The sequence below is a fragment of the Chrysemys picta genome, chromosome 5, assembly GCF_011386835.1.
Source record: "Chrysemys picta bellii isolate R12L10 chromosome 5, ASM1138683v2, whole genome shotgun sequence".
NCBI classification, from domain to species: domain Eukaryota; kingdom Metazoa; phylum Chordata; order Testudines; family Emydidae; genus Chrysemys; species Chrysemys picta.
The window spans coordinates 112554162-112577523 of NC_088795.1; the positions used below are offsets into that span (position 1 = coordinate 112554162).

A 23362-nucleotide genomic window follows, 5' to 3' on the forward strand; every position below is an offset into this window, starting at 1 on the left:
TACCCACGAAAGCTTATGCTCCCAATACTTCTGTTAGTCTTAAAGGTGCCACAGGACCCTCTGTTGCTTTTTACAGATTCAGACTAACACGGCTACCCCTCTGATACTTAACTAGGGGAGAGATATGCCTCAGGTGCTAGAGACCTGTGTTGCTGGAACAGCAGGTTCTGAGTTTTGTCCCCAGTGTTGCCAATTCACAGCCATAGCAGATTCATTACCACATGCTTCATGTGATCATCACATACAAAGGAACAAAAACTACCCTGCTTTTATTTTACTCAAAGCCGTAAACAATACCAGCCCCGCCACTACCAGCCCTGCCATTTATATGCAAAGTTCCTTCCTGTCCTCCATTGATTGTTTTGCAGAGAAAATAAATTTGAAAAAAAAAATTACAAATAGCGAATTAAAGTAACTTTACAATAGAAATAAAGAGCTTATGTTTAAACTGAAAGTGTCTCTAACAGGAAGCTTCATACTTGCCTTTTTCTTTTAATCCCAGGATCCGTTTCTGCAGCAGAAAGACAGGTCTAAACCGCAGAGAGAAAGGGGCAAAGGCCAAGAGCCCTTAAGAGCACAGACAGGGACCAGAAATGAAGCCAAGCCACGGTACAGTGCAATCAGAGGGCTCCAGTTATAAAGTGACTTGGAATTTAGGTTTTACTTGGAGTATGTTAATGGAGACAGTAGAGGGGAGTGTCCTGAGACCCTGGGAGCTACATCCCTTCAGAGGCTTGGGGCGGTTGTGTGCTGAACCTGGGAAGGATAAGGGCACACTGAGTACTTCAGGGATGGGCCGTGTGTGTCTGGGAATGGGGAGAGGTCAAGTAAATCCAGTGGGAAAGAGCTCAGCCTCTGGAGAAGGGCAGCAGGCATGCTCAGCCCTGGCAGGAAGGACTAAGCACCTAGGGAGAGGGAGCACAGTGAGACCCTGGGAGAAACTCTGCATGGAAGCTGTTGTGTGGAGTGAGGGGGTGGCCTTGCATTGCTCATTAGCACCTCCCTCTGGCCATTGCAGACATGAATGAGTGCCACGAGTGCAAAGCAACTTTAGACTATAAGCAGCTAATAAAGCTTTTCCACTTGACAAGTACTTGTAATTAGCTGATGTAAACAGAGAAAACCCAGACCACACGAAGAAGAGTAAAATGAGCATTCAGTAGTATGGAGAAAGGCAATAATATGACCAGTCTGGAAATGTGTTTATCACATTAAGTAAATTACAGGGATACGGATTTGTTGGCCTGCGAGGCTCTCCCTTTAACAACATGAGCTCTGTTTCTTTAAGGCTGGAAAATGCACGTGTCCCCAGAAGGGAAGACAGGCAGCCGTCTCTTACTTCTTTACAGAAAGAGAAGGCAAAAGAAGCAAAGGTTTTGCAGGAGGAATGGCACAACCAAAAGACGGATTTACAAGCTCAGGTACAGTGACAAAACTCTTAGTGACATTACATAGTAGATGTGCTCCTTGGCTTGTGAGACATCTGCAGCAGTGAATTTTGTCATGGTAGCTTTTCGGAAAAATCTGTTGCTAGTTATTTAGAAAATGTAGCAATAAAAAAAAAGGGGAATGAGCATACAATAAATGCCCCATTGCCCCCAAAAGAGAAAGCTGTAATTCTAGTTACTCATATGGTAAATATTATTTCTCCTGTATTATTCGTTAGGGTGAGAGAGGGAAATCACACAACATAAGTCTAGGATGTGATGCACAGAACTCCCATTACCACTAATGGGAGTTTTACACTAAACTCTTCATCTACCATTTTGTCAGTGGACCCTTCAATGTCACAACTCAAATGCCACTCAATTAACTGTGCTCTTGAACCTGCTCTTTGAATTGTGCCCTTCATTATTATGCAGCCTGGACAATGGGCTACCCACATGAGTGGGAGATGATTTGGGAAGATAAGAGATCAAAGCTCTGATGCTTTATTTTTTTAGTAAATTACTTGATGCAGTCTAACCAGACGGTTGATGGGAAAAGGATGGTAGTGTTTCATTATATTCTTTCTGGGAAGGTATTAGCATCCCTGCAGAGCCCGCAGAATTGCTCCATTTTCCACCAGTCTAACACCTCCATCCTCAAGGTGTTCTGTGGCATCCACCATTCTGCAAGCTGGCCATGATTTTCAGAGCTAGATAAACCAGCAGGATCATCGTTGAGAGAAATAAGGGGCTCTCTCCCACCAGGAAATGAATGTCCTGTTGTTTTCATAGAGCATCACATGTTCATAAAATATAGTAAAACTGAACACACTTTCTTCAGATGAGTCTGTTTGATGCTGTGAAGCAGCTGAATGCAGTGGTTTGTACAGTACATAGCACAGTGGGGTCCTGACTAGGGTTTGTAGGTGCTGTAGTAATACAAATAATAATTGATGAGGCTAACAGCTAACCACAGCCTAGTAATTGTACCATTGTTGAAGGTTGTTCAGCTGAAGCAAACTTTAGACCAACAAGCAAATAACTTCAAAGAATCTCTGAAGGAGCAGACGCTACAGTCCAGCAAAGAGAAAGAGAAGCTTTTGCAGGATCTTCAAGACACCATTCAACAAAGCCAGACTGTTAAAGCACAGCTGGAGGCATCACATCAGAGAGCTCTACAAATGCTAGAGAAAAGCAAAAATCAGGAACTCAAGGTAGTTTTGTACTGACATTGGTGCTGTTTATTTTTATTTTCTTACTTGGTTCAGACTTAAATCATCTTAGGGTAACTATAAGCTGAGAGATGATTCTCTAAATTAAGGTATTTCCAGTTATCCTAAAGATGGGTCAATATTATTTCAAGTAACAGGCTACCCTGCTGTTCTGATTGCTCACGGCCCTGCTGTTGTGCTTTATTTCTTTATGTCAGTGCTTGAATATAGATCACACTGTGAATGAAATGTTTTTATAGAAATTATCTGAGCCTGGCCTCAAAAATAAGAGGAAATTCCTAAGAAATATATATTTTAAGCATATTGTTAATAGGACTCTGACTTTTTCAGGTTCATCCATAACTACATAGAATACTAATTTACAATATAATAAACTGATTATTATAATAATGTGTACAAATTAAAGAAAGTGTAAAAAAATCAATTATACAAGTGTAAAAACCACTGCTTTTAAATGTTTATGTAGATTTACTTCATTGACAAAATAATAATCAAAGTTCATACTGTGTATTGTCCTAAAGGGAGGTTTCCATTCAAGAAAAAGGTAAATTTTAAAATATCCATGTAATTGTGACATTGACTTCATATCCATATTGCACACCGGTGGTAAATTAGCTTTTCTAGTTATAGAGTAAAACCTCAGAGTTACAAACACTTTGGGAATGGAGGTTGTTTGTAACTCTGAAATGTTCATAACTCTGAACAAAACATTATTGGTAGTTCTTTCAAAAGTTTACAACTGAACATGAACTTAATACAGCTTTGAAACTTACTATGTAGAAGAAAAATGCTGCTTTTAACCATCTTAATTTAAATGAAACAAGCACAGAAACAGTTTCCTAACTTCGTCAATTTTTTTTTAAACTTTCCCTCTATATTTTTAGTAGTTTATGTTTAACACAGTACTGTTCGGTATTTGCTTTTTTTTTTTGTCTCTGCTACTGCCTGATTGCGTATTTCCAGTTCTAAATGAGGTGTGTGGCTGACCAGTCAGTTCGTAACTCTGGTGTTCGTAACTCTGAGGTTCTACTATACATGGTATAACCATCCCAGGAGGAATTTAACTTAGACCATTTGTTTACAGATTCTGCCTTGGACACTTGGAAAACCACAATGAAGTCAGTCAGGTGGTACAGATCTAATTTAGGGGAGCATTAGGCCCTCAGAATGTCCCAATCACATAGTGCCATATACTGCAGGATAGACTCAATCAAAATTTCACTGACAAGGGCATGTTTTTTTTGTCCAAGTATGGACCAAGTAAGGACTGTAAGTTTTGGCCAATATATACTAATAATCAATAATGATGAGGCCTTACTGGAAGCTGAAGAAAAATTACCTTTCTAATGACTAATAGTACAGTCTTCAACATTTGTGTTTCATAGTTGATACAAACATTGAGAACCTCTCAAATTCTACTATAAGAAGTCTGGAAAACTTCTTCTGTTCCTTTGTTGCTTGGTTTTATTTTTTCTTGAGTCTTCTGCTAATCTTGTGTTGATGAAATATCAACATTTGGTGACGTTGCAAATTAAATATGCTGTGCATATGAAGGGTCTGATTCACCTTGCATTAAAGCTGGAGTAGCAAAGTGGTGAATTAGGCCCTACATATATTTATCTTGCTTGCAGGAGGCAGAAGAACATTTGAAGAAAAAATATGATGACAGCATCAAAATCCAACATCAGTCTCACAGATTGGAAGTACAGGCTTTGGAAGAGAAGGCAAAGAAAGAATTACAGGGTGAACTTGAACGGATACAAAAACAGCAAGCTGCATTGATAGGTATAATGAGCCACGTGTCACACAGAGCTTCCTACTTTATTATAATTTGAGAAATGCTCTGGTCATTCCATGGATTCCATGCCCTGCAAACCCAGCTCTTTGTCAGCTCCTGCTGTATTTCCCAAAGTTTTAACCATACATTCTTATTGTTAACTTAGCTCCTAGTAAATCAGTAACGATAGCTGGAAATTTGTGGGATTTCCTTTGTTTCTTTTACATCAGGAATGATCAGCCATGGGACAAGTGTGTCCCACTGAGTTCTATGATGCTGCCAATGGCAGCCTTCATCATACTGTCTGTGATCTGCAAATATCTCAGCCTAAAATGCTCAGGTCTAGATGCAGCATTGCGTGCTGGGACCTGTGGTCTCTTTGCACAACACCTTAAAGCTAAGAGGCTTCATTTGAGCCCCTTTCTGCAAATTAAGCACATTCCCCGTAGGGTGACCAGAGGGCAAGTGTGAAAAATCGGGACGGGGTGAAGGATAATAGATGCCTATATAAGAAAAAAACCCCAAAATCGAGACTGTCTCTATAAAATCGGGACATCCGGTCAGCCCCCAGGTTCATGGCAAATTGCCAGCATAGCCCTCACTTGAGTAAAATCTGAACACTCCTGATTACACTTTAGTCTTTTCTTTTGCGATTGCTTCAGTCTTGATTGTTTCTAGCCAGTGTGATTTACCTGGTACTGGGTCATAAGTTAAGTGTTTGGAGGTTTTTTTCACCTGGCAAGAAAGTGGGGGAAAAGTGAAGCTGAATGATGCAAATGTTATCATTTTTACTTTTAGAAAAGCAATACTTGTGGGGAGCACACTATTTTAATTACCATTAAGTTGTTTGTCATGTGAAATAATAAGAAAAAATCAATATATTTCATTGTATAATACAATTATTTAGACCCATTTAACAATAACTAACTAGTAGCCTAAAGCCATTAAGAAATGGACACTCTACAGGTGGGACAAAGTGATGCACAGGTCTCCTGCTGGCCCTCTGTAAAGTGACGAATCTCACTCAGAGGTGAAAGAAGAGGAGCAGAAAAAGTGAAGCCTGTAGGAGTACTCACATGCTAGGAGTTAAGCACAGGCTTTGCTGAACAAGGGCCAAAAAGAGGAACCAAGCCTGTGTGAAGTTAAAAACTACTTATTCATTTGCAGAAATATGAAAAAAAAAGTGGTGTTAGAAAATCAGCTTTTCACTTGATGTTGGTAGCTGGCTGTACAGAAAAGAGAAGGTGGGAAGTCAGAAATGTGTGTAAGAACCTTATGTGAGATTCTAATTTGGTTACTAAGGAGGTGTTAAATTCAAAGAAAAAGGATCCATCTTTACCATTCCCTAGGAAGTATTCCAGACTATTCCAGCTCACTATTAAAGGGGCTTTCTTGTTGAAAAAAAGAATTATATGAATATTCTTAAAGATACCATCCCCTGCAACCACAGCTGGAAAAATAAAATCAAATGTAAGTTTAAGCTTTAGGCAATTTGAGGTTAAAAGATTAATATTTCATTTACTTTCCAGGGTACCCTAAAAACTAATCATGACAATAATACATTCTGTATAAACACCTCTCATATTTTAGAGAACTGTTCATAGATTTACATGCTGGTTGACTTTATTTTAGTGCACTGTACACAGAAATATCTCTTAATGTACCTCTCCAATATGAAGTAAAATAAAGAATAGGCCAAATTCTACCCACTAATGCAACACCATTGATTTTAAGGATTTTGAGTGATTTGAGTTGGCTGTGGTGCAGACCAGAATTCCTGTAGAGCTCAGCGATACAGTATGTCTGCTCCTGCTCTGATCTGCTTCCCCCTTCCCCCCCCCCTCCCCAGTCTGGTCCCACTATGCCTCCTATGCCAGGGACTATGGTTGGTATAGAGCCATTTACGTCAGCCCTATACTGCTCCTACTACATGTGGGGCTCCTTTACAATCCTCTGTGCACCACCGGTATTACATAAAGGGGACTGGGCAGGTGCATTCATAGAGTTTTAAGGCCAGAAGAGACCACCATGATCATCAGTCTGAACTGCTGCATAACAAAGGTTATAGAACAGAGGTGGGCAAACTACGGCCTGCAGGCCACATCCGGCCTGCGGGACCATCCTGCCCGGCCCCTGAGCTCCCAGCTGGGGAGGCTAAACCATGGCCCCTCCCCTGCTGCCCCCCACAGCCTTAGCTCGCTGCGCTGCCAGGGCTCTGGCCTGCCGCTCCTGCTGGGCAGCACGGCGGCGTGGCTGGCTCCGGCATGGTAAGGGGGCAGGGAGTGGGGGGATATTGGGGAGCAGTCAGGGGACAGGGAGCGGTTGGATGGGGCAGAGGTTCTGGGTGTGTGTGTCAGGGAATGGGGAACGGGGGGGGCTGGATAGGCATGGGAGTAACGGGGGGCCTGTCAGAGGTCGGGGTGTGGATAGTGGTTGGGGAAGTCAGGGGACATGGAGCAGGGGGGGTTGGATGGGTCAGGGGTTCTGGGGGGGGCAGTCAGGGGACAGGGAGCAGGGGGAGGTTGGATAGGCGTGGGAGTCCTGGGGGGCCTGTCAGGGGTTGGGGGCGTGGAAAGGGGTCGGGACAGTCAGGGACAGGGAAAAGGGGAGGTTGGATGGCGGTGATGTCCCGGGGGGGTGGGCAGTTAGGGGCAGGGGGTCCCGGGAGGGGGTGGTCAGGGGACAAGGAGCAGGGGGGGTTGGATGGGTCAGGGATTTTGAGGGGGGCAGTCAGGGGGCAAGAAGTGGGTGGGAAAGGGGCCAGGCTGTTTGGGGAGGCACAGCCTTCCCTATCCCGCCCTCCATATAGTTTTGCAACCCCGATGTGGCCCTCCGGCCAAAAAGTTCGCCCACTCCTGTTATAGAACGTTACCCACTGATTCTGGCATTAAGGTCTTGTTGTGGAAGCACAATAACCTGTGGTTATTATTTAAAAGATGACTTATGCCACCAGGCCCAACAGGCTCCTCTTGTACAGAGCATGGGGGGTACTTTAGCCGATTGTTGCAGAGGAGCACGTGGATCGGACGGAGACTTCTCTTAGAGGAGAGTCTATTGATAGAGATTCTCTAAGTTTTAGTCAGGAAGAGAGGATGGGAGAAGATAAAGTATGGGCCAGATCAGACGAGAAACAGTCACATAAAAAAGAATCTGACACATCAGAAAAGGGCAGACAAATAAACAGTGACAAGTTTTTAAAGTGCTTGTACACAAATGCTAGAAATCTAAATAATAAAATGGGTGAACTAAAGTGCCTCGTGTTAAAGGAGGATATTGATATAATAGGCATCACAGAAACCTGGTGGAGTGGGGACAATCAATGGGACACAATCATTCCGGGGTATAAAATATATCGGAAGGACAGAACAGGTCGTGTGGGAGGTGAGGGGAGTGGCACTATATATGAAAGAAAATGTAGAATCAAATTAAGTAAAAATCTTAAATGAATCCACATGTTCCATAGACTCTCTATGGATAGTAATTCCATGCTCTAATAAGAATATAACAATAGGGATCTATTATCGACCACCTGACCAGGACAGTGATAGTGATGATGAAATGCTAAGGAGATTAGAGAGGCTATCAAAATAAAGAACTCAATAATAGTGGGGGATTTCAATTATCTCCATATTGATTGGGTACATGTCACCTCAGGATGAAATGCAGAGACAAAATTTCTCGATACTTTAAATGACTTCTTGGAGCAGCTGGTATGGGAACCCACAAGGGGAGAGGCAACTCTCGATTTAGTCCTGAGTGGAGCACAGGATCTGGTCCAAGAGGTAACTATAACTGGACGGCTTGGAAATAGTGACCATAATATAATAACATTTAACATTCCTGTGGTGGGAAGAACACCTCAGCAGCCCAACACTGTGGCATTTAATTTCAAAAAGGAACTATGCAAAAAATGAGGAGGTTAGTTAAACAGAAATTAAAAGGTACAGTGACTAGAGTGAAATGCCTGCAAGCTGCATGGACACTTTTCAAAGACACCATAATAGAGGCCCAACTTAAATGTATACTCCAAATTAAAAACACAGTAAAAGAACTAAACAAGAGCCACCATGGCTTAACAACCATGTAAAAAAAGCAGTGAGAGATAAAAAGGCATCTTTTAAAAAGTGGAAGTCAAAGCCTAGTGAGGTAAATAGAAAGGAGCATAAACACTGCCGAATTAAGTGTAAAAATGTAATAAGAAAAGCCAAAAAGGAGTTTGAAGAACAGCTAGCCAAAAACTCAAAAGGTAATAACAAAATGTTTTTTAAGTTCATCAGAAGCAGGAAGCCTGTTAAAGAACCAGTGGGGCCCCTGCACGATTGAGATACAAAAGGAGCACTTAACGATGATAAAGTCATTGCGGAGTAACTAAATGAATTATTTGCTTCAGTCTTCACGGCTGAGGATGTTAGGGAGATTACCAAACCTGAGCCGTCCTTTGTAGGTGACAAATCTGAGGAGTGTCACTAGAGGAGATTTTGGAATTAATTGATAAACTTAACAGTAACAAGTCACCCGGGACCAGATGGCCAAGAGTTCTGAAAGAACTCAAATGTGAAATTGCGGAACTATTAACTATGGTTTGTAAGCTGTCCTTTAAATCAGCTTTTATACCCAATGACTGGAAGATAGCTAATGTAACGCCAATATTTAAAAAGGGCTCTAGAGGTTATCCCGGCAATTACAGACCGGTAAGTCTAACGTCAGTACCGGGCAAATTAGTTGAAACAATAGTAAAGAATAAAATTGTCAGACACATAGAAGAATATAAATTGTTGGGCAAAAGTCAACATGGTTTCTGTAAAGGGAAATCATGTCTTACTAATCTATTAGAGTTCTTTGAAGGGGGTCAACAAACATGTGGACAAGGGGGATCTAGTGGACATAGTGTACTTAGATTTCCAGAAAGCCTTTGACAAGGTCCCTCACCAAAGGCTCTTACGTAAATTAAGTTGTCATGGGATAAGAGGGATGATTAGGAGTTTGGAATGGGTCCCATATGAGGAGAGATTAAAGAGGCTAGGACTTTTCAGCTTGGAAAAGAGGAGACTAAGGGGGGATATGATAGAGGTATATAAAATCATGAGTGGTGTGGAGAAAGTGAATAAGGAAAAATTATTTACTTGTTCCCATAATACAAGAACTAGGGGCCACCAAATGAAATTAATGGGCAGCAGATTTAAAACAAATAAAAGGAAGTTCTTCTTCACACAGTGCTCAGTCAACCTGTGGAACGCCTTACCTGAGGAGGTTGTGAAGGCTAGGACTATAACGGGGTTTAAAAGAGAACTAGATAAATTCATGGAGGTTAAGTCCTGTCCATTAATGGCTATTAGCCAGGATGGGTAAGGAATGGTGTCCCTAGCCTCCGTATGTCAGAGGGTGGAGATGGATGGCAGGAGAGAGATCACTTGATCATTACCTGTTAGGTTCACTCCCTCTGGGGCACCTGGCATTGGCCACTGTTGGTAGACAGGATACTGGGCTGGATGGACCTTTGGTCTGACCCAGTATGGCCGTTCTTATGTTCTTATGTTCCTGCTCTTTCCAATCTTATTCAGTGGACGGAATGGTGGCACAATTGAGTGTCAAGGCAAAACTTAATGCTTTAACTTCTTCACCTCCTACTGCAAAAGTAGATGTGTGCATTGCCCTATGTCTGGCCTCTTACCTCCTTCTCTCCCTGATAAGTCTTTTGTTATTGTTGCTAGAAACTCTGAGGATGGAGCTGTCGGAGCAATACGCATCCTGCACCGGTCACAAAAAACAAATGGAAGAACTCCAGATGGAACTGAAGAATGTGAGAGCACTGAAGAAGCAACAGGCAAGCTTCCAATTTTTATGTCATCGACATACAGTGTGAGGTGGTGAAAACTCTTTTTTAGGTTTTAAATGACACTATTCCTGTTTAGAACCAGATGGGGTCTCCTTCCTTTGAGTTACAGTCAAAAGGCATTAGCACTATTTATCAGCATTTTGGTGGGCAGATTTGTATTTCTTGCAGCATTTTGAGAATATGATCTACAACAAAAATAAATATTCAGCCAAATGATCAGTAATTTCAACATTCATTGTGTATGTCGGTAGCAGTGGGGATCTTACTGCACTCACATTTCATATTGGAAATCCTCAAGCCCTTATCAGGGATTAATTGAATACGAATGCTACCAGTCCATGAAAAGTGCAGCATTCTGACTAGGAGTCTGTGTAGCTTTCCTCTCATATTCAATGGGAAACTTATAAATGGAGTCTTTCCTCATTCCAGTGTGTGGTATTGTACAGCATTTCATGTGTTTAAAAGTACATGCTCCTTGTTCTTCCTTAAATACAATGTGCCCCAAATTTTCAAACATTTTGTGCCTAACAATAGGCACCTAAAATAAGTGGCCTGATTTTTAGAGGTGCAGCGCATGCAAGAGTACCATTGATTTTAATGACTGCCGCAAGTACTCAGCACCTCTAAAATTTAGGACAATTACTGATGTTTATTGTTAGGTATCTAACTGTAGATTTAGGAACCTAACTTTAAGCATCTAGGTTTGAAAACTTTGACTTGTGTGTGCATGTGCGAAATTTTAGTGGGGGAATGTGTGTGTCTGTACTACATAAGATGAATACATATATATTTTAGAACCCAATCCCTTGATTATATATTAGCCAGTTAATTTGTCATTATATTCAGTTACTTTATAGATTCTTCATGCCATGCAGCTTCCTGGCACCTTTAAAAAGATCCTGACCACTGAAGTTTGTTCATTGAAAGTATTCCTAAAATCTGTTTAGGGTCTTCTGAATGTTGTTTTGACTCATATCCTTAAACTTTCATTGATGGTGGTGGTGGTTGTGGTGGTGGTTTATTTCTGGCAGTTTGCTAGTAACAGAGAAAACAGACCTGAATAACCAAATTTGAAAGTGACAGGATAACACCTTGTAGCGGGGAATCCACCCCTCTCCTGCCCGGAGGGGTTAAAACAGCCATGGAGAGGGCTGCAGAGGGGAAAAGAAAGGCTGACTGGGGGAAGCAGCCATAGGTGAGGCCACGCCCCAGTCAGGCCATGGCTGGCCCTATAAGAGGGCTGAGGGCCAAAGACAGAAACACACACTCTCTCTCTCACTTCCTGAGAGAGATGGACCTGGCTGCCTGGGAGCTGAGAAGGGTACCTGGGGTAGAGCAGTGCTGGGGAAGGGCAGAGGGAGCTCCAGCCAGGAAAAAACCCAGACTGCAGGCCTTGCCAAAAGGGCCAAATAGGTACTGGGGCTGCGGAGGGGCAGCCCAGGAATAGGCAGAGGCAGCTGGTCCAACCCCCCTTGCCGATGAAGAGTGGTTTACAGACTGCAGTCTGCCCCAGTGAGTGGGGGGCTAGATGGTGACTGGCAGTAGCCACTGAGGCAAGGTGGGGATAGGGGGTTGGGGCAGGAGCGCCGCCAGCTTTTCTGCCGCCCTAGATGGCGGAAGGTCTCGCCCCAAAATGCCACCCCCAACAGAGGTGGTGGAAGGTCCCGCCGCCGAAATACCGCCGCGGTCGCCGCCCCCCAAATTGTAGCACCCTGGGTGATCGCCTAGGTCGCCTAATGGGATGCACCGGCCCTGGGTTGGGGGCTCCCCTCGGAAGGGAGACCCAGAGACAGAGGGGTTACTGCTGGGGGCAGAACCCTAGTATACAAGGGCACCGGGGTCCGGGAGGGACACAGGTGAGGCATCAGCCAGCAGAGGGTGTTCCAGAGCTGAAAAAGAGCTAATTCCCTAGACAACCAGCAGGAGGCGCTGTGCCAATGAGTCGTTGCCCTGCCATACACCTGTACTACATAAACCATGCTGTACATCATAAACTTTATGTTTGAGTTGTTTTATTCACAACTGAATCTCTTGATCATGATAACCAGTTGCAATCCTATGAGAACCTCTGAATATTTAATTAGCAGATAACAAATAGCTAATTTTGGCCTTTTTCTTAGGAAGGAAGTAACCAAAACCAGATTACATTTCTTAATGAGGAACTAGAGAAATGTCAGAATGAGATTGCTGGGCTCAAGAAAGAGAATTCGCTTCTAAAGGACACAATGGAGCTACTCAGTCCAGACTTACAGAAGCAAAAGTCTACACAGCTTCAGGACAAGGAGAAGCAACACAGGTCTACCTCATATTCTTGCCCTTCACAGGTGCCTCATAGAGGGTCAACATATTTCTAACATCAGTATTCCTCCAAATGCTGTAAGAGATCTGAATTTATCCTTCCTAAAGAGAATTATATTTTAGGCTTGGAGCTTTTCAAAAGCAGTCTTCACTTTTTGCAGTTCCTAACAGTGCAGCCAGCATTCCCCTTCCCGGCTGCGTTGAAAATATTGATGTTTACTGCTCCATCCATCTAAATACATGACATAGAAATGCGTCCTTTGTAGCCACCCAGGAGTGATCCAGGGAACGCTACTTACTTTCATATTATAGTGAAGGGAACTAAAGGTTGACCAGTCCAAAACTTCCCCCATGCCCTAAACACTAAATTCATTTTAAATGTCTGACTGAGAACTAGTATCAGCCTTCCAAAATAAGGGCTTCCCACAGGGTTAAAAAACAATCTCTGCTCCTCAGCTAGTAACCAGCCAAGTGTTTAGACATCCCAGGGACTGCTTTTGAATGATACTTGAAGTGACCCCTGCATATATGGGGCTCAGTTATGGCTGAGAGATCCAGGACTGCACTGGGGAGGGAAAGTGGCAGTAGCTATTGGCATTGTGTCTATAGAGGCTAGGAGCAGACAATATGACTCCTGGGCAGAGGGAGGAGCACACTCACTGGTGAAGATGGCAATGCTGCATGATTGGAAAATGTGTAGTGTGTTCTCCCTAAATAATAGCCATAAGCTAGTGTGCAGGGGCAATAGGGCACAGGATCATAGCTGCTGCAGTGCTTGCAGTCTCACCCCCTTTGCACGCAAGGGCTGCAGGCTATCTCCTGCTCTAGAGCATAAGGGTTTCCCTGGGCTGGTGCAGCCATCGTGTTTTGGCTCATAGTTTGTGTTGTCAGACGCTCCCGGTGTGGTGCTCTGTTCTGGTCAATGTTGATATCAATCGGCTGCGTGCGTGTGTTCCCTCTGTGTGCTGCCCCGGCTCTGCAGACCCTGACAGAACCCCCAATGACCACAGACTCTAGTAAGGTACGAAGGCACCCGGGCCAGGTTTATTGTCAAATGAAGCACAGTAATAGTTCCCTCTAGACCAGTGGTTCCCAAACTGGGGTTTGTGAACCCCTGGGGGTTCTTGAGAAAAAATTCCCTAATGGTGGCCAGAGCTGTCCCTAGGGACCCCGGGCAGCATGGGCCCAGCAGCCCAGAGCCCCTAGACTTCCAAGAGCTAAGCAGATCAAAGCAAGCATATCTATCACACTGAGGAGATTTAAACTTAAAGACTCCTTATAAGAAATGGAAAGGGAGGTGGATATTTTTTGCTGTTACTAAAATTAAATAGGCAGCTAGTGTTGTTTTTAAAAGTATTATGAAGAACAAATTTAAGCTTTATTGTAACATGTGTTGTTTGCCTGGACTGCTCAAGACCTGAATGCTTGTGTAGGAGGAACTCTTTGAGTTGGCTTCTTAAATACCTTCATGCTGTTTCACATCTGATAATCCTTGATGAAACATAGGATCCTTGTCTTATAACAGGCTTATTCAAAGTGATACAAGCTATGAAAGTGAGATCTTGGAAGAGTGTTGCCGTTTTCATAATGTAATAAAAATACTGTAATGATAAATAATTAATAATAAATAGTGGGTAATAAGCATGTCATAAAAACAAATTTTATATTTCCACGATCACTGCTTTTATAATTTATACTCAGGTAAAGGAGAAAATCCCTGGAAATGTTCATTTTTAGGAGGTGGTTCGCGAGACTTGACATTTTAGTGAAAGGGGTTCACAGGTTGTTAAAGTTTGGGAACCACTGCTCTAGACTTTACTCTACAGGACATACTACGAATATGTACCCCCTGGCAATGGACTTAGCTCAGTCAGTGGCGGGACTCTCCACTGCCCCCTAGGCTGGACAAAGACATCCACTCAGGGGTGCATTCTTATACACAGGTACAAACAAGTTACACATCACTCCTGATGTATTGAGGTGCAACCCCTCTACGTAGCAAGGTACAACCCCACTACGTAGCAAGGTGCCGCCTCTCACCTTGTATATGTTGGTTCGAACAAAATAACTCTATCCATCATATTACCCTTTTGGCGCTGTCATTGGGATGGGTCAGCTTGTTCCTTGTTATCTGTGTGGAGTGTACAAGTATGCGAATGTTCTGATATCTGGTGTCCAGTACCTTTTAGGTATGTCTCTTTTTGCAGCATCAGCCTTTTCCTTGCCAGCTTCTGTGAGCAGGGCCTGCCTCTGGCTCACAGCTTAACTTTGCTTTATGTTAGCAAAGTCTTGACCATTACTTTAGTTCAGATCTTAGGCCTCATACTGGGCCTCTAATACCAAGGTTTATATCTCAGGGCCTCTTCTTACTACAGTTTGTAAAGTGTTTTGAATGCTTTGGGATCTTTGAAGGAAGGGAACTACCTGAGCATCACTCAGCATTGCTAGTGTTGTAATGAGATTGAGGGATCTATAGTCACATTTTCAGAAAGCTTCTCCACTGGTATAGAATGCTTGTCCATAATTACTCAATTTGTATGACAGTTGGGCACCAGCCACCTGACAGGCCCTTTAAAAATCTGACTAGGATAGTCTAGAAAGAGACCTCAGAGAACATATTGAGAAACTCATTACCTTCAGGAGTGCCTGAGTAACTCTTGGCTTTTACCAGTCAGTAACTAATTAATGAATGGAAATGAATCCTCTTCTTATACCATTTTGGAAGTTACTTGAAGGTGACTTTAAACTTAGTCAAGAATTAAAAAGAACTGGAGACTTTGCAACAAGATCAACAGAAAGAAATGCAAACCGCAGAGTCTAATTTCAACAGCGCTTCCAGTTACCTTGGAGGTATTTGGAACCTGTATTCATGAAGGAAATAATTCTTCACAATCTGATACGATGATAGGAAAAAGGAACAATGACCTGAGGCTAAAAAAGGAGAAATGCAGGATAGACACTAGGGGAAATGTTTGAGGTGTAAAAATTATCAACAGAGAAAGTATCTGGGTATTAGGATAAGGGAAATAGTTCAAATGGCCTCATTACAGTAGCAGAATGCAAGGAGTAAAAGTGGATGACCAAAATGGTCATTGCTGGTCATAATACCAGTTATTTAATTTCAACCTCTTGCTAACTCATAGAATGGATCAGACAAGCAATTGGTAGCATGGCATGAGGTACAATGCATGTGCCCGCAATCACAGGCATCCTGGATTTTCTTTTTGCAGATCACACATTGGAGGAGCTGGGATCTGAAGCCCTTGTTTGGGAAGGATAGTAATAATATTTTAAAATGTAAGGTGCCATATGTGCATGTAATTTTGATACTGTTCCTTTCAGGGCATTGACTCTCCCTTCTTTTTTTCTTTAAGTTGTTTTTCAGTTGGAAGCTCTGACTGATGACTATTGTAGCCTGCAGTCATGTCTCACATAAGTTGGGGGTGGAAGCACAGAACAGGCCCACCACAAAGAGGAGAGAGATTTTTATACACCAGGTTATTATAACTGCTGTTATTGAAAGTTTTAATTGCTAAGCAGCAGAGCAAATTCTCCTAGAACTGGGGTAATGAAATAAGATTTCTAGGGTATCATAAAAATGTTAAGTATCAGAGGGGTAGCCATGTTAGTCTGAATCTGTAAAAAGCAACAGAGGGTCCTGTGGCACCTTTAAGACTAACTGAAGTACTGGGAGCATAAGCTTGCATCTGAAGAAGTGAGGTTCTTACCCACGAAAGCTTATGCTCCCAATACTTCTGTTAGTCTTAAAGGTGCCACAGGACCCTCTGTTGCTTTTTATAAAAATGTTAGTGTGTGTATGTATATGTACATAAGTTGTCATGGGCCACACTTGTAAAAAATGGGCTGAATTTTTTAGTTCACAGTTGTCACCAAGCGAGGGGCTGTGTGTGAGAGGATCAGATAAACATGAAAGTCTGTCGTGCTCAACGGGATCATTTACAGCATTAGTGACATTTATAGTATTAGTCCCATAATCTTGATGTCAAACCAAGTGTAAAGTATTTCTCATGTAGTACCATGGTCAAATTAAATGCAGTATCAAAGAGCTTCAGCTTAAATTTCCAGATCCCTCAAACAACTAAACATAAATATTGTTAACAGGGAATTCACATAATATATTACTGTCACTTTCAACCTCAAGATTGACCGTTGTCCTTGATGTTTCTCTGGTGCTTCAAGCCAATTACAGCCAGAATGCCAACAGCATCATGTGGGCCAGGACCCCTTTGAACACAAATGCAACTTAGACGAGGCTCAGATCCTGTAACCCAAAGCATCATTTGCCTCTTCTCAGAGCAGCTTGCCATCCTCATTCCCAAGAGAGTCACGCAGTAGGGTCCAGCTTTAAATTCCAGTGGAAGCTCTTGTAGTCTTATCTATAGTTACGGGTTCCTTTAACTAATTACCCAAGCCAAGGAGAGGGTTTACACCTGCTGTAATCTGTGAGAGTTCAGCCCCAAGATCGACTATAGTAGAGAGGATTTCAATAGAAGAGGGACCCCCTGGTGCACCACATTGTCTAGACAGTGCTCTTTCTGTAATAACTAGTTGGTTAATAAAAGTAAACAGCAACACACACCCTGCAATCTGGTAAAGGAGAGAGAGGCCATACAGAACACATAGTATTTGCATTACCCACACCGTGCCTTGCAAAAAACAAGAAATGTTAGTCATCATCCTCACCATCAGTAGTTGTGAATCTGGTGTCTCCCCCCAGGTACGAAGGCCAGCATACAATTTTTGTAAAATGTTACACTGACGGCCATTGGGGTTCACACATTTATGAAGGTTTCTCCCCCTTTTCCTTATTTGAACTTCCATACTCCACTCTATTGGAGTGTTCTGTTTTTCATAGGCTAATTCATTAGTTCACTTTATACTCATTAACATTTGTCACTTTATCACCATAGTAACAGGTGATTACCTTAAGGAAGTCTCTTAACATTTCATCCCAGCTGCCAACAATCATCTTGTGATGTCTTCTGATCTGTTACGATCCAAAGTCAGCAGTTATTTTCAAAACATCAGCATATTTATAAAGATAATTTAGCATAATTTATCCTAAGGCCTAATTTGACTAAGCTTAATATTTTAGAAGTCTGAGGCCCATAGGCCCTGTGTTATAACATTAATTCATATATTTCACCTCAATATCCTAAATATTTCTGATATCTTTTATCCTTGGCTGAACTCCACAGGAGCCCCATCAGTGGGTGCTGCGCATGAACCGTGCTGTGTTAACCCCATCCCGAGCCTAAAAAAATCAGAGCTTTACACATCAGTAACTCACTAATGAATGTTAAAACACTTGAGACTTACATGATTTTTAACACCATTTTGACAGGCTGCTGGAAGAAGACCTCAAAGTCAAGTACCAAAAAGAACTGGACATCTTGAAACAAGAGCATCGTAAGGAAATCCAGAACATGATAGCTGATTTCAGCAGTGCTCAGGCCCATCTCCAAGCAAAGATTGTCGCCCTAGAAACCGAGTAAGTGATTTCAATAAGACACAGCTGCAGTAAGGATGTTTCACTATATCAGTGATAAGTATTAATTATTGTTAATTATTATTTTCATTACATATGGGTGGAATATTTTAAGTGTTGGAATAACAGTGTATTGTAGAACTATTTCCCAGGCACTCAAACAAGGCACAAATATACTCTAATGAAGCATAGATATGCCTGACTGTGCAAATCTAATACAAACATAATATCAGTACCAGTAAATTACACCATGCACTATTGCACTTATGCATCTCATCAGTCTTACTAGCTTAAAATAATTTACATCATGGGATGATCCCATAGGCCCTGATCCTGCAAACACTTACACACATGCTTAACTTCAAGGGAACTACATACATGAGTAAAGTTAAGCATGTGTGTAAGTGTTTTTAGGATAGGGACCAAAGCGGGAATGACAGAGGATAAACCATGTAGTTGCTGAAGCTAGATTAATTCTAGGTTAGATTCAGGGACTAGGAGTCAGGAGACCTGGATTCTGTTCCTGGCTCTGGGTCAAGGTGCTCACATTCTGTGCCTCAGTTTTCCCATTTCACAAATTTGGGAAATATCCCTTGGTAAAGTGCTTTGAGCTCTTTAGAGGAAGGTGCTCTGTAACTGCAAAGTGGTTATTAGATCATTATTATTATTACCAATTTTGATTTATAAATGTTAAAAAATGTGAAACAACAGACACTCCTGACATCAGTTAAAAAAACAAAATAACTATTACTTAAATCCACAACAGCCAATGAAACTCAATCCCCAACAAAACTCCCCACCCCCAGACACAAACTGATTCCATCACACCGCTCCCTCTGCTAAAGCCTGAATAAAGCAAGGCACCTTTCACCATGCCCTGAAGGTCAGCAGCTCTGGGCTGTTTCAGACAATGTAAAGAATTGGTTCCAAAGCTCAGGGCCCCTCGCAAAGAACCCTCTGCTCCCAGCCCTCTCCCTTTTAAATCAAGTGCTTCCACCAATTAGGATCATCAAACAGCAAATGTGAAAAATCAGGACGGGGGTGGAGGTTAATAGGAGCCTATATAAGAAAAAGATCCAAAAATCGGGACTTCTCTATAAAATCGGGACATCTGATCACCCTACCACCAATCACAGCTGTGGTAGTGTGGCACTGGGAGAGGGGCAGTCCAAGCCACTGATTGTTTTATCTGAGTGCTGAGGTACCCACCTCCAGCTGGGGAGGCTAGAGGCTTCCTTTCTCTTGACAATTTCCAGCTAAAACAAAAGAATAAATAAAATACATTCTCTACAGTGCATTGCTCACTATCACCACTTGTAGCTTATATGAATTTAGGCCCAAATCCTGCTACCACAGTCCCCTGTTCATTCCTGTGCAGAGTCCTATTGACAACATGAGCTGGATACTACACCTAGTGTACACGGTTGACTTCAGCTGAACTTTGCCCAGGAGCGGAGGGGGGGCACATTCATGTTTAATGTGTGCTTTCTTCACCACATCCCTCTTTTAAAAAAATACAGTTTTGTCAGGGGAGCCCTGAATATTTTCCTGGATTTCAGGGACAGGGTTTATGATGGGTCAAAGAGAGAGAAACCTGGTCTAAACTCTTAGGCCTGGAAAGAGGTTGTTTCCTGATCTGGATGAAAGTGTTTTGCATTTTTTACTTGACACAGACTTAAAGAATTAGAAGAGAAACCGAGAAAGCGAGAGTCCAGGCCAGAAGATATGCACCTTATAGGCTGCTTACAAAATAAATTAAGTGAGAGAGAAGAAATTATCAAACAACTGACGGTGAGCATTCCTTAGTGGACATATATTGTATAATGTGTGTGCTGTCACGGAAGTCAATGGCAAAACTTCCATTGACTGCTATGGTACAGGATCAAGCTCTTAATTAATCCAACTGAGTATTAATGATAAACCCTAGGGTGTCAGGCCCATACATTATTCTAAGTACACTCCTGCCTCTTTCCATAGCAGCTTTCCGGCAGAATGAGGCCACTTATTTGACTCACCAGACTGAGACATTCATTAGAAGTAACATGAGATGGGAAAACATTCCACTTCCTAAATGTAAACCCCCATGCTGTTAACATGTGACAGTGAATCTGCTTAAAAGTATTGCAGAAAGCCTTTCCATCTTTTAATAGTCTTTTCAATTGCCAAAGCCCAGGGCTTAGGTCCAGTTCATAATTAACAATTTCAGATTATACTGAAAGGCCCCATCTGCTAGTCATTTCACACAACTCGTCAGGGTCTTGCTCGCTTACTGCTCTGGGCCATTCTGAACATGGTTCTATTTCCCTTCAGGAGGGAAGAAAATTTCAACATTTGCTTTTACCCAGCACTGAATCTCATCGGAATAGATCCTTTTCCTTCAACCCTAATCCTGGATGCTTAACTCCTTCCATGAAGGTAAAACAAACAGTTCAAGTACACCTCTACCCCGATATAACGCGACCCAATATAACACGAATTTGGATATAACGCGGTAAAGCAGCGCTCCGGGGTGGTGGGGCTGCGTACTCCGGCGGATCAAAGCAAGTTTGATATAACGCGGTTTCACCTATAAAGCGGTAAGAATTTTTTGGCTCCTGAGGACAGCGTTATATCGGGGTAGACGTGTACAATAGCAAATCATGTTGTGTTGTTAGTATTTGACCACTTACACGTGCTCAGATTCCCTGGGGAGGAACGTACAATAAGTAGATGAATAGAGATTAATTTTTATTCTTCAGTACTTCAGCTAGTTCATTCCTAATATTTCAGCCACTAAACTGCTGCTTTTCAATAGAAGTGTAATATGCCATAATGTAAGCTAACCTAGAACCAGGTGATGAAGATAATGTAAATTCAAAATAAGTGTATTCATGTAGATGGAGACAGTCTGCTTAGAGATAAGAGCCAGATTGTGTGCTAGGATAAGGGCTATTTCTTGCATATCCCTAAGAACTGGTCACTCTACCCCACTTAGAGTGAACAAGTAGGTTAGCCACTGAATCAATGGCTACACCACCTGTGCAGAATCTGCTCTTCCCTGCTCAACCTTCACCAACTCTTCCATACAGTACCCACTCTACTGGCATGCTGGAAAAGGAGGCATGTTGGTGGAGGAAAAAGGGAGGCCCAGTGGCTAAGGACACTAACTCAACATGCTGTTCAATCCAAGGGTCTGTATGGGAGCTATTGTAGCTCTAGAGCAGGAGTGACTGCACATGTGCGGTAGTATAGACCGTACGGAAGGATTGCCACCAGTGGCTGTAGTGGAAAACAAGTGTATGTCAATGTCAAACAGTGAGTGTACTTGTTGTCAAAGCCACTTAGACACCCCCCCCCCCGAACTAGTGTCAACAGATCTGGGGATCTATGTGAAGCTAGCAGGGTTGTAGCACTCTAGCAATTTTTAAATCAAGTGACCCAACTGCTTGGGGTGGACACCACTGATCCCTGGGCCTCTGCAGCCTGTTCTAATTGAGCCTACAGGAGAGGTTTTAATTTAAATGTTATAGCCAGAATTTTCAAAAGTAGCTAATAATTTTGGGAGCCTCCATTTTTGGGTGCCCAATATGAGACACCCAGATTACCCGCAGTAATCACTGAAATCCATGGGATTGGCCCAGGGATGAATTTGGCCCATACTGTTTTGAAATGAGCATATGTAGTGTTTATAGTACCATCCGTGTGTAAGAATGTGTGCGTAATATACATTTCTGTTCCCACAATAAAAGCAGAAGAAACTGAACGAGGTGCCAAGCCGTGTTGTCAGTGTTCCGAATTTAGCCTCCTACGCAAAGAACTTTTTGAGCTGTGACTTGAGATCAAAGAGAAATGCCCCTCCAATAACGAAATCGACAAGCTTAGACCAGAGTGCTGGCTGCATCAGGGCCAGCTATCAGTCAGCGCAGTCCTCAGACAGTAACCATGCCACAAGGTAAATGTGCACTTTGTAGAAACTTGATGATGAATTAATTAGTAGTTAGCATTTTTCAAGCACCAAGACAGTGCTAGGTACCTTTTTTTTTTTAAAGCTACAGGTCCAGATGCTCCAAAATGCTGCACACAGAGCTCACTGCAGGATCTGGACCATTGTCTCTGCCTGGAAGAGCTTGCAATTGAAATTCAACATGGCACAAGTGATACTGGTGAGGCTTGCATCTGGCCTCTTCCAGCTCACATGGGCCTAGCTCCATCCATTCCATGGTGTCTAGTAGTTCAAGTATTTTTGGTTATTTCCAGAAGAATTTGAGCAACAAAGTAGTTCTTCCCCTCAAAAAAGATTTCTGAGTTTTAATAAACACTCAAGTAATGGTAGTACTTGTCTCTTTGCACAGGACACAAGGCAATGAAGCACCCATAACCAAAGATGATCAGAAACAAGACCCTCGGCATCAGGAATGGTTTACTAAATATTTTTCATTCTAAAACCAATTATTTCCAGAGTACCCAGAAAGATGGCCTCAGATAATTTCTCACACTCATGTGAAATGTTTAATCAAGGTACTGACTGGAAAAAAAAGTTGAGCTGCACACAGCTGACTAGGAATCTAAGTGTTCTTGGCATCTAGGTACTATGGGATTAGAGGGTGGGTGCCTTAGAAATATGTATGATTATTATTGTAAAAACAAAGGCAGGTTAGGTGAAAAAATATGGGTATGTTGTCATATCAATAGCCAGATGTTGCACAGGAAGAGTCCTTCATATCAAGATAGGAACCGTTTCACACTTATGCAGGCAGAGTGCTGAATTTGTTCCCCAGTGACTCCTGTCTGGCTCTCTTTTAAGAAAACACCTTAACTTTATTTTGTGCATGTTTTACTATAAATCATATGTGATTTCATATTTATTACATCCCATGCTTTCTTTCCCTTTTTTTTTTTTTGCTGTTTAATATTCAAATAAAATAAATTGAAGGGAATTACTTTTAGAGGGTATTTGTTTAATCTGGTAGTTGTTTTAAATTTGTTGTATAGTGTACTGACAGACAATGTCTGCAGGATGCTTTAGAATTATTAATATAATTAGAATTGAGAAGTATCCTTTTTGAAGTTGTATAGACAGCTCATTACAAGATACTATTCATGTCATTCTCATTAAACATATTTAAGGATCAGTCTGGGAAATTCAGGATAAAATTCAATTATGAATATTAATAAAATATTTGCTTACAGATCAAATGTTTTACACTTTAATTCATTATGCAGAATTTTGAACCAGACTGTGTACAATTCATGAAGTTTCAAGTTTATGAAAGATGGGTATTCAGTATATTCCATCCATGTGTA

The 23362-nt window shown here is 42.0% G+C and overlaps 1 protein-coding gene across 4 annotated transcripts in view; it reads left to right on the forward strand.

The window, feature by feature from the left end:
• FAM184B (family with sequence similarity 184 member B) overlaps positions 1-23254 on the forward strand; it is an 81703-nt gene extending 58449 nt beyond the window's left edge. For 3 of the 4 annotated variants that reach the window (XM_008174144.4, XM_042855437.2, XM_042855438.2), the window contains exons 8-18: positions 503-609; positions 1289-1421; positions 2429-2641; positions 4291-4444; positions 10148-10260; positions 12393-12568; positions 17936-18082; positions 19753-19870; positions 20390-20494; positions 21808-22010; positions 22411-23254. In XM_008174144.4, coding sequence (XP_008172366.1) covers positions 503-609; positions 1289-1421; positions 2429-2641; positions 4291-4444; positions 10148-10260; positions 12393-12568; positions 17936-18082; positions 19753-19870; positions 20390-20494; positions 21808-22010; positions 22411-22501 — 1560 coding nt within the window. In that variant the 3' untranslated portion in view covers positions 22502-23254. The remainder of the gene's footprint in view (positions 1-502; positions 610-1288; positions 1422-2428; positions 2642-4290; positions 4445-10147; positions 10261-12392; positions 12569-17935; positions 18083-19752; positions 19871-20389; positions 20495-21807; positions 22011-22410) is intronic. The other variant, XM_042855436.2, reaches the window with a different exon arrangement.
• The last annotated feature ends 108 nt before the right edge of the window (positions 23255-23362 follow it).